General features: G+C 69.8%; 1 protein-coding gene across 2 annotated transcripts in view; it reads right to left on the bottom strand.

Moving 5' to 3' along the window:
- Nucleotides 1–13,586, bottom strand: part of KCNQ1 (potassium voltage-gated channel subfamily Q member 1) — a 245,779-nt gene that overhangs the window by 179,245 nt on the left and 52,948 nt on the right. For both annotated transcript variants that reach the window (XM_054570737.1, XM_054570739.1), the window contains exons 3-10: nt 11,696–11,822; nt 11,173–11,251; nt 10,791–10,887; nt 10,104–10,244; nt 3,715–3,825; nt 3,244–3,339; nt 2,312–2,434; nt 1,544–1,688 (exon numbers count right to left, since the gene is read on the bottom strand). In XM_054570737.1, the coding sequence (XP_054426712.1) occupies nt 1,544–1,688; nt 2,312–2,434; nt 3,244–3,339; nt 3,715–3,825; nt 10,104–10,244; nt 10,791–10,887; nt 11,173–11,251; nt 11,696–11,822 (919 nt within the window). The remainder of the gene's footprint in view (nt 1–1,543; nt 1,689–2,311; nt 2,435–3,243; nt 3,340–3,714; nt 3,826–10,103; nt 10,245–10,790; nt 10,888–11,172; nt 11,252–11,695; nt 11,823–13,586) is intronic.

Below are 13,586 nucleotides of genomic sequence, written 5' to 3'. Positions count from 1 at the left end.
CCACCTGGCAGGGCCAGGGCCTTAGATGAGGCCCTGGAACCCACGCACATGAGGGACTGTAGGCCTAAGGGTCAGAGGACAGAGGTGCGGACACACTGCAAGGCCGAGGCAGGGAGAGAAAGCACCAGGCGGGGAGCGGTGGGTGGGTAGGCGGGCGGGCGCTGCAGGCAGGCGCCCCGGGCTGCGACCGCGCTGGCTCCGTCCTCACTCCCCGTTTGCGCACCCGGAAGTGCGCCGCGAGGCTCAGCCCGAGGCCTGGCCTGGTGGTCGAACCCCGCGAAGCTGTGGGCGACCCCCGTGGGGAGCTGGGGCCGCTGGGGCCTTTCCCAGCGACGCCACGGGCCCGGGCCGCGCCCCGTCTCCTCACACCAGGCCCTGCATGCCCCAGGGACCTCGGGCCAGACCGACCTGGGTCCCCCACAGCCTCGCCGACCGCTCCGGCTCCAGAAACTCAGTGGCTCTGCGCTGGGCGGACCTACCAAGCTGGCAGGAAGGAAAACCCACTCCGAGCTGGCGTCCCCCGACCTCAACGCCAGGCGCGGGACCCTCCGGCCCTCGCATCTCGCTGGCATCCGCAGGTGGCGCTGCGGCCAGGAGCACCCGGTGGGCTGAGAGGACGCCGCGAGGCCGCTGCGCGGTCAGCCAGCGCCAGGGAGGCCCCGCCCCATGCCGACCTGCACATCGGCATCCGCAGAAAGCCCCCATCTGCATCGCAACAGTGGTCCTGCCCCCGAATCCCGAGCTGCGGGGGCACCGGGCCTGTGCTGGCACGATCGTCCTTTGTGCCCACCGCAGCGGCAGGCGGGGAGCACGTCCCAGGGCTCGCCGGCAGCGGGGACGGGCCAGAGCCCCATCCGGACAGCATGTGACAAAGCCACGGCAGCCCGGCCCCTGCGGCGCCCGGGAGGAAGCCCACGGCAGCCCCCGCAGCACTAGGGCCCCTTCCCAGGGCACGTCCCGCCCTCCCGCCAGGGCACGCAGTCCCCAGAGCAGGGGACACGTCAAGGGTCAGCTGCCTGGTGGACCAGGCACCAGCCGCCCAGGAGGGCAGAGGACGGAGCTTGTCAGGCTCTGCCGCAGCCGGGACAGAGCCTCTGTCCTCGCCCCTGCTGCTCACAGCCAGGGCATGCTGGTGGGCTCCGGGAGAAGCCCACAAGGGGCGCAGGGGGCACGGAAATGCCAGGGGGGCACATGCTGCCCACTCCACTCGGAACTGGGGCCGCCTCCTCTGGGCCGGGCCTGGGGCACCAGCTGCCCAGCTTGACCGAGGCAGGGCCTGGAACCCAGCGGCCCAGGGCAGAACAGGACGGGGGTCCCTCCAGGTGGGGCCGGGCCTCCCGGGGCCGGGGGACGGGGAGGACATGCCTTTGAGGAGGGGCAGGACTCTGAGGGGCAGACGCCAGGCCAGGGGGAGCCCACCCCAGGCTGTGGGACCCCCGACGCCTGCCCGGTGAGAGCGGGAGTCTGGGGGAGGCGCGGACGCCCCGGGGTCAGAGCTGAGCGCCGGTCCCCCGCAGCCCGCACGCCCGCGGAGGGTCCTCACCGGTGCTGTCGTAGCTGTCCACGGAGAAGTGGTCCAGCTTCCGCTCCTCCGAGACGGGGTCGCACGTGATGTAAGGCACCGTGAGTGTCTTCTCTCCTGGACTCATCCCGTTGTCCTTGTCCGGTTTGAACTTTTTCTTCTTTACCTTAAAAAAAAAAAAAAGGCAATGCATGGCAGGTGGCATGTATCCTGGGCCTGGGCCTCCACCCCCCCAGGACACCTCGGAGCCCTGCTGCCCCCCGCCTCCTGCCGAGAGGCTGGGCTGCGGTGCCGCCGGTGTGCCCGGGGTCCCGTGGGGGTCATGGCTGGGGCGGGCAGACAGGAAAGCGGCACGCAGGCAGGTCTCTCAGGGAGGGCGGGGGCCAGCGTGGGAGCCAGTGTGGGAGCCAGCGCGGGGCCCCCCTACCCTTCACTCGCTGCTGCAGCCAAACCCCCGGACTCGGGCCCAAGGCTGCCCGGACCCTCCCAGCTGCGCCCGCAAGGCCCTCGCCCCCCGGCCGGGCGCCCTGCCCAGCACGGACCGCCCGGCACCACGGCCTCTCAGGACCCCCCTGGGCAGCCCGTCCTGCTCCTGGGGCACCTCCTCTGGACCGCCCCGGCCCCGAGCCTGAGGTCACTGGGGTGGCGGGTCCTGCACGGGGCGCACAGCCCCCCGTGCCCAGTATGTGGCCGACGCCTGAAATCCCGGGGTCAAATCCCAGCCGGGAGCCGGTCTCCCAGCCGCCCGCCTGCTAACAAGCGGCCCTGTCCGGGGCAGGGGGCTGTTACCATGGCAGACTTCTTGGGCTTGGGGCTGGGGGAGACCAGGGTGTGGCCCCGGGACGTCTTCCGCACGTAGATCTTCCAGGTGGATGAGTCGGGGTTCTCTGCCGCGTAGCACCGCCACGCCGTCTGGAACCGGACGGGGAGGCTGTCACCTGCCGAGCCGCCGGGCGGGGCCCCACGCAAAAGCTGCAGCCCAAATCCTCACGCCCACCAGCAGTCGCCGAAGGCCATGGGCCTGGCCCTTGTGAGGCCCTGGGTCACGTGCACGCCAACCTGCCTCCACCGCCGCGCCCCCACCCCAAGCCGCCCCCGCATGTCCCGCTGCAAACGTGGCAGGACCCGGTTGCTGAGCGCTCCCTGCTGTGGTTCGCCCCATGTTCCCCTCCGCGGAGCCCAGCTTGGGGCCTCCCGTGGCGGGAGTGTCCCCATGGCCCGAACCTACGCCTCATGGCCTTCCTGAGGACAGTCATCTGAGAGGCGTGGCTTGGTGCCCTCCCGCAGATGGTCCGCCCACGGGGCTGGGCCACTTTTACAGCCTCGACTTGTGGTCTCCCCAAAAGGAGCCACTGCGGGGCTGCAACACTGGGTCTGGGGGCGCCCAGCCCACAGACCTGGCCGCGGGGGGTCCTGCGTGGCCAGGCCGCAGCTGCGTCCTCCCCTCCCCCCCCACAGCGAGCGACTGTCCAGGGGACTCCCCGGCCCCGCTGCTGTCCGCTCGGCCTCGCCGGCACTTCCCGGAGCAGCAGGTGCGAGAGGCAAGCGCGCCGGGGCTGTGGGATGCGGCCCGTCCACCGCCCGGAGGGTCCGTGTGGAGGGGCCGCCGTCAGCTCAGGGCCAGGAGCAGCTCCCGACACCCAGGACGGACGCTTGAGGGGTGGACCCCGCGGACACAGCCGGACGCGACAGCGAGGCCGCGGGCGGGGGGGCGCTGTCACCTGAATGAGCGAGGCCGCCGCCGGGATCTGCCGGTTGAAGTGCTTCTGCCTCTGCTTCTGCTGCACCTTGAGCGCGAAGCCGGAGCCCAGGATGCCCTGCGGGGTGGGAGCGGGGAACCCGGTCTCTCAGGCGAGGCCGGCGCCCCTGCCACCCTCACCCCAGGCGGGAGGTCACCCCCCCAAGGAGGACTCTGCGGCACCCAGGACGGCACGTGGGATGGGAGGGACCAGCACATCCAATAGGGAGCCCTTTCCCCGTCCACAGACGTGTGCATGCGTGCACGTGTCACGCTGCACTCACAGCCCACAGAGTGCAGGCACCACACACGCATGCACCAAGAGGGGCAATTACACATTCTCCATCCACCAGCAAACATGGACGGCACGTGTGTACATCCCACACGTGAGTGCACGCACCCCGTGACCTGGAGGCCTCTGGGGAGCGGCCGACGCCCCGCACGGAGCACCTACCGCCGGCAGCGCGAAGAAGGAGATGGCGAAGACGGAGAAGCAGGAGGCGATGGTCTTCCCGACCCACGTCTGGGGCACCTTGTCCCCGTAGCCGATGGTGGTGACTGTGACCTGTGAGGGGAGGGGTGGCGGTCGGCGTGGGCCTCTGCCCCGCCCGGCCCCCCTACGTCTGGCCACAGGGCGGCGGCCACCGGGGCCCGGGGGTGACGCGGCGGGCGGCCGGGCTCTCGCACACTCTGCACACTGTCACGGCCGCCCGTCCCCGGGCTGGGTGCAGGGCTCGGCACCTGCAGGACACTGGGGCCGCCCCGGGGAAGACCGAGCCTGGCCTCCGCCTGCCCCGCGTGGGAGGAGCCTGCCGTCGGGCCACCGACATCGTGTGCCCCGGCCCCCGGCAGGCCGGCCCCTCACACGAGCCGGACGGGGCTGACATGCCACTTCCTGACGCCTCCCTGGAACCACATGTTTCTCGCGTCCTTGTTCTTTTCCAAGAGGAGCAGACGCAGCTCCATCCCCCAGCTCGCTGGGGGACCACGCCTCCGGGGCTGCGGTGTCTCGGTGGGGACGGGCCGCTCCCGCGCCGCCCCCGGCTGCCATCTGCGCTGCTCTGCCCAGGCCTCCAGCAGGAGCCTGCAGGTGACATCCAGCGCCGGGTCGCTGCCTCCCTGGCCCCCAGCTGTCTGTGCCCGGAGCCTGGGTTTTCCGGGAGCCGGCTCTGAGCCTAGAAAGGGGACTGAGGGTGCCCCGCCTCCCAGCTGTCCCCTGGGCATCGTGAGAGGGACTATCCTGGCTGGACCTGCCCGCCCTGTCCCGGGCAGCCCGCCCTCACCCCTGTGCACACCAGGCCAGTGAGAGCGGCTTCCCTGTGCTCTCCAGCCTGTGAGCTGCTGTGGGGGGTGGGGACGGGGCAGGGGCCGGGGCAGAGGCTGGGCCTGGGGGGCCCACCGGGCGGCCTCCGTCCCCCTGAGGGTGAGGCCCCCACAGGCCCCCACATGGCACATGTGACAGCGCAGAGCCCTCAGAGCGAGGCGAGAGGCCCGCGGGAAACGGGGGCCGGGAAGGGAGCCGGGCTGCGGGAAGGACACGGGGACACGGAGACCCAGCGTGCGTCCCGCACATGCACCGAGCCACCCCTGCCCGGACCCCCCCGTGGGCGCACCTCGCAATCCTGCCTTATACACCGGAGGCACCACACGCGTGTGCAGAGGCACACGAGGCAGCCACACAGCACACGCATGCGGCACGGCACGGCACGGCCACGGGAAGGGGCTGGTGCCAGGTCGAGCCTGACACTCTCGGGCTCATGCAGGCCCGACATCTCACACCCATCCCCCAAAACGCACGCCCTGCACCCTGGAGCTCGGTTCGGTACCTGCAGGTGGCCGCCAGGCCACCCTGGGGTGCAGCAAGGCTGACGACCGGCTGGCAGATAACGGGACCCTGGGGGAAGCCCAGAGCCCCCTTGTCACCAGGGCGTTCCCCGCTGGAGGGCCTGCACCCCATGTGTGACGTCTGGGCCGCAGCTGCCTCTCAGAGGGCCGGGCATGCGGCGCCCAGGCCAATCCGGGCGGCCGCGGGCAGGGCACAGAGATGCCACCGCAGCCGCGCTGGGGGGCAGACTCCTTTTCCAGGAGCTTGTTTGATGTATTTAAACATATACTATTAACGTGCAGTAAATATCTATTCTTTTTAAATGAATGACTACGGAGACGTTAAAAGCGTCTATATTCTAACGTGCTGAGCACCAGCAGATACAACGGCACGGGAACACGAGTGCTCCGGGGGCCCAGCAAGGGCCGGGCGGACGCAGGGGCGTGCGTGCCTGGGGGGCGATGTGGAGGGGGTGCCGGAAAACTCAGGAAACATCAAGGAAAAGAACATGTAATGCAATCTTTGAAATGATTGAAACGAACGCCAAAAATCCACAAGGAAGGAAACGCGTGCAGGTGGGGGAGGGCGGGCCTGGCCAGAAGGCTCGGGGGGCAGAGCCCGCGGGCAGCAGCGGGCGGGGCGCCTGAGCCCGGCTCCCTCAGCGCACAGGCACCCCGGCCGGTCCCTCGGCCGGTCCCACCCGGGCCGGGCCTCGCCGTCCGGGAGGTGCAGGGACGCCCAGCCGGCTGGTCAGCCCGGGGCCCGGTGTCCCCCCTCCACGGAGAGCACACGCCCAGAGCTGGGGACAGCCAGGGCCCCTCGGACCCTGCCACAGACCCTCTTTGTCAAGTTAACGACGTCCTTTCAGCTCTTTGGGGAAACGGCCCATCCCCGCAGCGCTGTTTGTTTTTCCTGAATTCACAGACACAAGCAGCTCAGGAATGGGCTGTTTTATAGCCGCCCTGCTCAGAACTTGCCCCGGACGAGGGTGATCTAGAATGCAGATCTGCGCGTCCGCGGGGCCCCCACGGTGGGGGGACGCAGCGGGGGATGGGGGGGCGCCAGGGTGCCGGGCAGCTCCCCCGCGGCCCCACAAACACAGCCGGCCCCTCACAGCGTCCCCGGCTGTCCTCCTCCTCCCGGGAGCCTCTGGGCCATCACGCCCACGGCCGGGGCCGGGGCCGGGGGCAGGGGCTGGGGCCGGGGCCGGGGGCAGGGGCCGGGGCCGGGGGCCGGGGGCAGGGGGCTGGGGCCGGGGCCGGGGCCGGGGCCAGGGCTGGGCCGGGGCCGGGGCTGGGGCCGGGGCCGGGGCTGGGGCCGGGGCCGGGGCCGGGGCCGGGAGGCGCCCCCAGCCCCCTGCCTCGCCCGCTCGGCCCCGAGGAGCGGGTGCCGGTGCCCCCGGACGACCCCATCTGCTGCTGCAGCCCGCAGGCCGCCGTCCGAGGGGCTGGGGGCGCCGGCCCAGAATCCGTGACCCTGCCGGGTGGGCAGTAGGTCTGCGGCTGCCACCATAGGCCGGACCCGTCTGGAGATGTCATGGCTGTCGTTTGGGAAGAGAGGGATGGCCGAGAGCTGGGGGCAGGACACTGCCAACTGGACGCGAAGGGGTTCCCCTGCATGGCACCTCTGTTGACCAACCATTACAAAAAAGGAAACAGAGGCGAGGGGTGGGGCGGTCACTGTGCGGGAGGCCTTGGAGGCCGGGCCAGCCAGGAGTGGCACCAGTGTGGCCAGGCCGGGACACCAGGCTGGCGAGGAGGGGCCCGTGTCTGGGGCCAGCACTGCGGCGCCACGTTGGGAGGGGTCAGGACCCCACGCCCCTGAGCGCCAGGGCAGCACACCGCGCCCGGCCTCACGGCGCGCCCGGCCTCACGGCACGCCTCCCCCTCGGGCTGAGGCTGAGAGCCGCTCCCTGTCCCCAGGGAAGTCAGCCCTGTGACCACCCCCGGGGGCCTGCCCAGGCCCCGTGAGGAGTGCCCCCTAGGTGTCACCCGTGCGTGGCAGACGGACTCTTACTCATCCTGCAAAACCCCACCGTGCAGGCCTTTCCTCGGGAGGTGCTCTGGCTGGGTTCCCAGGACCCGGCGGTCACCTCGCACGCGGGGGTCGGCAGCAGCAGGACTCGGCAGCAGCGGCAGCCCCCCAGTTCGCCACCGCCTCGCCCCTCCCGGGCCCTGCCCGGAGCTCCAGGCAGACGAGCGGGTGGAGGCAGGGCCGCCAGCTCCAGGACCGCGGGGCCTCAGTTTCCCCAGCGTCAGGTGGGGTTCTGAAACTGGGCCCGTCCGACGGGCGGTGCCCACAGGGCTTGCGTGTGTGCGCCCAGGAGGCCCTGTCCTCGTCCAAGTGCCACCCGGCCCCAGAGCCCCCGACGCCCCCCCGCCAGGACGCGGCACTGCCGGCAGAGGAGCGGGGGAGCAGGGGTCGAGCTATCTGAAATGGTGGCCGAGGTGCGGGACGGGCTGCCAGCTTTTTCACTCTAAATTCTAAATTTAGATCCGGGGGTAAACAGAGCCCAGCGGCCTCTGATTGGAGAGACCCCCGGGCACCAGACACTGGGGCCTGTGTTTGCAAAGGCCGCCTTTCCCTCCCCTCAAACTTTAACACAAACAAATGCGTTTTGTTCCAAGGGCGAAGAAAAAAGTCTCAAATCCTCGCCGAACACCCGGCAGCCGGGCGTGGGGCGCCACACGTTGGGGCGCAGGCAGCCCTCACACCAGAAGCGGGTGTCCCCTCCAGAATGGGAACGGGGCGGGAGGAGACCCTCAGCCCTCCGGCCGGCCCCTTGGCGACAGCGAGGAAGCTGAGGCTCGGCGAGGGGAGGGGCCTTCTCTGGGGGTCCACCAGGACACCTGCTGTCCTGAGCCGAACAGGGACCCCACCCCTCGAGATGTGTGTCCACCTGAATCCTCAAAACAGGAGCTTATTTGGAAACAGGCCTTTGTCAAGGGGATCAAGGTAAAGCTCTCGAGTTCAGGTTACCCTGGGTCGCCCAGGTTGGCCCTAAACCCAAGGACAAGTGTTCTTAGAAGGGACGGGAGCTGTGGCCACAAGCTCAGGGATGCCTGGAGCCCCCAGAAGCTGAAAGGACACCGCCTCCTCAGGGCCTTCGCAGGGGGTGCGGCCCGGGGACACCGCCCCCTCAGACTTCCGGTCCCCAGAGCAGAGAGGATGACACGTGCTGTTTCAGGCCCCAGCCTGTGGGCCTCCGCGGTGGCAGCCTGTGGAGACAGACGTGCCCCTGTCCCCCTGTCCCCCAGGGGAGCCGCCCTGTAGGCCCAGCAGCCCGTGCTTCCACGCACGCAGCAGACGCCGGCTGCGCCACCCCGCGGCACCTGTGGCCCGCTGGGCACACGGGCATCTGCACACGCAGCTCCGCGCTCTCCGAAGGAGGCACGGTGGGGGCCACTTCCCCCCAGCCCGGCCGCCCCACTGCCGGGGCGCCCCCCAAGGAGGCCGGTCTGGCTGCAGGGCGGCCAGCGTGTGGATCAGAAGTGGCCTGGCCTGCGGCACCGCCGGCCATTAGGGCAGGGGCAGCGCTCGCGCCCCCGGGGGCGGGGGGCGGGGGGCGGGGGGCCGAAGCCCGGACACAGGAAGCCGATAGAAAGCAACTGCTCAGCCGCAGATGCACGCTGGCTGGAAGCCCCGGCCAGGCTGCCCGGCTTCGGTTTCTGCGGCTCTGTTTGTCTGGGACGCGCCAGGAACACAGCCCATAACTCAAGCCCCGGGGGCCGCCCGGACAGCTGCAGGGGCCGCGGCTGCTGTGAATGGGAGCCGTTTGCCCCCGGGCCCGGGTGTCGGGGGCCCAGGGCGGCCCGGGGCCCGGGGGGAACAATGGCCAGGCCCGGGCCCACGGTGGCCGGGGCTGCGGCTGCAGCTGACAGCGAGGGCCAGGGCACCGGTGCCAAGCCGGGCACAAAGGGGCCGTTTTCCTGGCTGGCGGGCGGATGTTTGCACAGGTGTGGGAGTGGGCGCGCCGCTGTGCCGGGGGCGGGGGCGGGGGTGGGGGCGGGGGGGGCGCGCTACCCGCGGCTCCAGGAGTGGCCAGGGAGGCGGGGGGCAGCTCCCAGGCCGGGCGCCGCTCAGCGCTCCAGCCTCGGCGCCACCGCACTCTGGGCCCCCGAGGACCCTCCTGTCCTGCGCGGCCTGTCCTCTGCTCAGCACCAGGATGTGTCCCCTCTGCCCACCCTGGGCAGGCTCTCCGCTGGGGACTGAGCCCTGTCCCCCAGACCTGCTGGGGCTGCCCCACCTGGGCCTGCGGGCGCAGGCACGGCCGGGGGGCGGGAAAGCAGAGGGGGCCGGGTCAGCACGTCCCTGCCTTCGCGGCGTGGCCTGGCACGTCGGAAGCTCCCAGAAAACACCCTGATGAGGCCACGTGTGGAAGACCGCTCTGCGAGCCGGGCCTCGCAGGGTGGGGACACCGAAGGAGCAGAGCACGTGCCTGCCTGCGGCCACAGAGGCACGCCCCCAGCGGGACAAGCGGGATGGGCCTGCCCCTGGAGGGGGGTGGGGGCACCGGCAAGAGGGAGGGGAGACACGGCCGCCAGGGCCCCTTGGACACTGCCGTCCCCTGGGCCTGGGCTGGGCTCGCCTCGCGCATGTCGGCTGCCACCGCGCTCCCTGGCCCGAGCCGGCCCGGACATCAGCCATCCCCCACTCCCAGCTCAAAGGGCTCCCCTGCGGCCACACTCGCCTCGGGCAGCTCGCAAGGGCACCAGCCTGTCCTAGACCCTCCCGGGCCACTGGCCTTGCATAGCCCCGAGCATTGTGCCCCAGGAGGCGGGCGGGGGCGGGGGCGGGGGTGGGGGTGGGGCGCCCACCCGCAACCCCGCCTCCCCTCAGCGCGTGTCCAGCTGTCCCTCCCATGCCCGGCTCTGCCCAACGAGAGTTTCCGGCACTGGGGCTCAGAACCCCCATCGACAGGGCCTAAAGTCTCCAGAAACCAGAGCCCCAAAGCCCCCAGGGTCCAGTGTCTGCGCGGCCCCCACACAGGACAGCTCCTCCCCAAGATCCCGACTTACCACGCCCCACCAGAGGGCATCAGCGTAGCTGCCAAACTCGACGTGGCCTGATTCGTTCACGGCGTCCTTCTCGGCCAGGTACACGAAGTAGGAGGAGAAGATGAGGCCCAGGAAGCCGATGTACAAGGTGGTGATCAGCTCCTGGGGGTGGAGTCGCCGTCAGCGGGAGCGTCTGTGTGCCGGGGAGCAGGCTGCACAGACACGGGCGGCCAGGCCCGCAGCCCCCCGGCGGCTCTGCGGAAACCCTGCCACGTCTCACACGCAGACGGCGTGCTTCACAGTGAGCCAGTTCTCACAGCGCCTGTGAGTGGCCGCCTGGGGTCTCATCCTCGCGGAGCCAGGGAGGCCCCGCCACTGCCTGGGCAGACGCCTGGGCCAGCACGGGCTGCAGTGACCGCCGGCTCCCTTCCCGCGGAACCGAGCTGAGGGGAGCAGGCCACTCGCCTCCCCTGGGCTGTTCTCAGCCTGTTTCAGGTTTGGGGTCTCTTGGACCTTTTTCCCCAGATTGTGTGTCTGTCTTTTCATTTGCCCGAGGGTCCCTTGTCCCCGGCTTGAAGGAGTGTGGGCATGTCATCAGGCTGGCAGCCGGCCAGGGGCTGGGGCTGGGGCTCGGCTGGGACCCCGCGCTGCACCCTGCCCTCCCCGTACCCCCCGGGTCCCGGGCCTCGCGCCCCACCAGGACCCCACCTGGCGGTGGATGAAGACCACGGAGCCCAGCAGCCTCCACGTGCCGCCCTGGCGGTCGACGTGCAGCATCCGCAGGATCTGGAGGAAGCGGATGCCCCTGCGAAGGAGAAGCCTGTGTCCCCACTGGGCGTGTCCCTTGGAGCCGGGCTGCCAGCAGCCCACTCACCATGGTCCGCCCCCGCCCCCGCCCCCCGCCAGCCCAGGCCACCCTCTGCCCGGTTGCCCCCATTTACAGATGAGCAGACCGAGGTCCCCAAACAGCCAAGCAGCGAGAGGGATCCCGTGCAGAGTCCAGAACCCGCACTCAGCCCAGGCCCCGAGTCTCCCCGCAACCGCTGACACCGGCCCCCGCTCCCACTGGGGAGCCTGCCGCCGGGTGTACCTGATGGCCGAGGTGGCGAACACCTGCCCTTTGGAGCCCACGCAGAGGACGACCATGGAGGCCACAACCACAATGAGGTCTGGGGATGGCAGAGGGTCGCCAGCGTCACCAGCCTGACCGCTGGCTTGGGCGGAGCCCCACACAGGGACCTGGGGAACCTCGCACGGCAGGCCCGGCCCATCTCAGGCGCCGGCAGAGACACCGGTGCGCCCCCCACCCCAGCCAGCAGGCCCCTGAGGGCGGCAGACGCCCCTGCTGTGCCCAGCGTGACCAAAACCCCTGTCCTGGGGGCAGTGTCTGGGGGCCCCGGGCTTGAGCACCTGGGAGGCACACCCCCCGCGCTGGCCTCGGAGTCCTCCCTGTCCCAGGCGGAGTGGCCTGGGGCGCCCCCGGTCCTCGGGGACGCCCCCGCAGGGCCCCCGATGGGGGTCCAACCCGCCAGAACCGCCCTTCCGGGGCAAAGGGGCCCAGCCCCGGCCGGGGGACGCCGGGCGAAGCTGCCGCGGGGACCGACGTGACTCACCGATGATGGAGATGGGCTTCCGGGCGAAGCGCAGCCGCCCCCAGACGCCCACGTACTTGCTCCGGCAGCCCGCGGACCAGAGGCGGACCACGTACTCCGTGCCGAAGAAGACCACCAGGACGATCTCCTGTGGGGACAGAGGGCGCATGTTCGCCCGCGGCTGGGCAGACCCTGCTCCGGGAGGCCCTGCAGAGAGGGGCCCCGCGGTGGTGGCCGGCGTCCGCGGCGGCGGGTGGGCGGCGCCCCCCACCCCAGCTCCGCTGCCAGTGGACAGCCAGGCAGGCCCGCGGCCACTCCGACCGGGCCTTCCGAGCCCAAGGGCGCGCCCGGGCCGGGGCTCAGGAGCGGCTCCAGGTCTGGTCCCTTGCCTGGCCCGAGAAGCGGGAGGGCCTGGGGCCCGCACACTCCAGGGGGCCCCAAAGCTCAAGCCGTGCACCCCAGCGTGGGATTTAGAGAGTAGCCACCCTCAGGGGACTGTCACGCCTTCACCTCACGCAGGCACCGGGCCAGCAGGACACAGCACCCAGGGAGTTGGGCCCTGGCAGGGAGGGGCCGGGGGGCTCCGGGGTGTCACCGGCACCGTCCTGAACGGAGGGCCGGCACAGGTCGGCTGGGACCGTGCCGCTGCGGGGACCTGGCCCAGAAGGCTGTTCCACACGCCATCTGCAGGCCGGGGGCCCTCGGGAGGGGGAGGCCGGGAGGCCGGGAGGCCGGGGCTCACATCGCGGCCCGGCGGGCGGGGGCGCAGTGGACAGGACGACAGGACGGAGGGGGGCAGGGAGGGCGGGCGGGTGGGCCACGAAGGCAGCGGGGGCACAAGTCAAACTGGAGGGGAGGTGCCGCCGTCTGCCGGCAGCCGCACGGCCTGGGGGACGTGGACGAGTCTCCGGAAACACAAAACCCACCAAGGCTGTCACGAAGGCGGGGGAAGACTGCAGAGACCTGTAACTAGTAAGGAGACTGAGTCCGCAACCAAAAGCCTCCCAGCAGCCCTGGCCGGGTGGGGCCCAGCGGGCTGAGCATCGTCCTGTAACGCAAAGGGTCGCCAGTTCGATTCCCGGTCCGGGCACAGGGTTAGGGTTGCAGGCTCCCTCCCTGGCAGGGTGTGTGCAGGAGGCGACTGCTCGAGGCTGCTCTCTCACGTCAGTATCTCTCTCTCCCTTCCCCTCCTCTAAAAATAATCACATTTAAACACTTAAAACAACAACAACATCAAAACCTTCTGAATAGAGGGAAGCACTGGAGCGGAAGGCTTCACGGGTGGATTCCACCAAGCATTTAAAGAACACCAGTCCTTCCCAAACTTCTCCCAGTCGCTTCAGCGGAGTGAAGTCTCCCTGCCCCTCGCTCTCAGCCCGGCATTCACCCGATCTCAAAGCCAGACAAAGCCAAGGAAGAAGGGAACGCAGGCCAGCACACGTTATGAATGTCGGTGCAAAAATCCTCCATAAGATCCTAGCAAACGGAATTCTGCAGCATATTGAATAGATCATACACAATGACCACGTGGGATTCATTCTTGGAATGCAAGGACAGTTCAGCACATGAATATCAATCAATACAATACGTCATTTTCACGGAATGAAGGAAAAAAACCACATGATCTCCACTGACTCAGAAACAGCACTTGACAAAATTCAACACCCTTTCATGACAAAAAACACTCAACAAAATAAGAAGAGAAGGCAATGACCTCTTTGTAATAAAAAGTCATATTGGAAAAAAAAAAAACACCCCGCATGAAACATGAGGTCAGTGGCGAAAGACGAACATTCCCCCCGCCCCCCAGACAGGGAGCGAGGCAGGAACACCGCTCCGGGCACGTCCGCTCAGTCCAGTCCTGGGCGGCTCGGCCACAGCAGGGGCCGGGGACGGAGGGAGAGGCACCCGC

The sequence above is a fragment of the Pteronotus mesoamericanus genome, unplaced genomic scaffold, assembly GCF_021234165.1.
Source record: "Pteronotus mesoamericanus isolate MK-2021 breed Mesoamerican mustached bat unplaced genomic scaffold, CSHL_Meso_final contig_214, whole genome shotgun sequence".
In the NCBI taxonomy this organism is placed as follows: Eukaryota; Metazoa; Chordata; class Mammalia; order Chiroptera; family Mormoopidae; genus Pteronotus; species Pteronotus mesoamericanus.
Note: the sequence above shows the minus strand (reverse complement) of the source record. Positions and strands in the feature narration are given on the sequence as shown.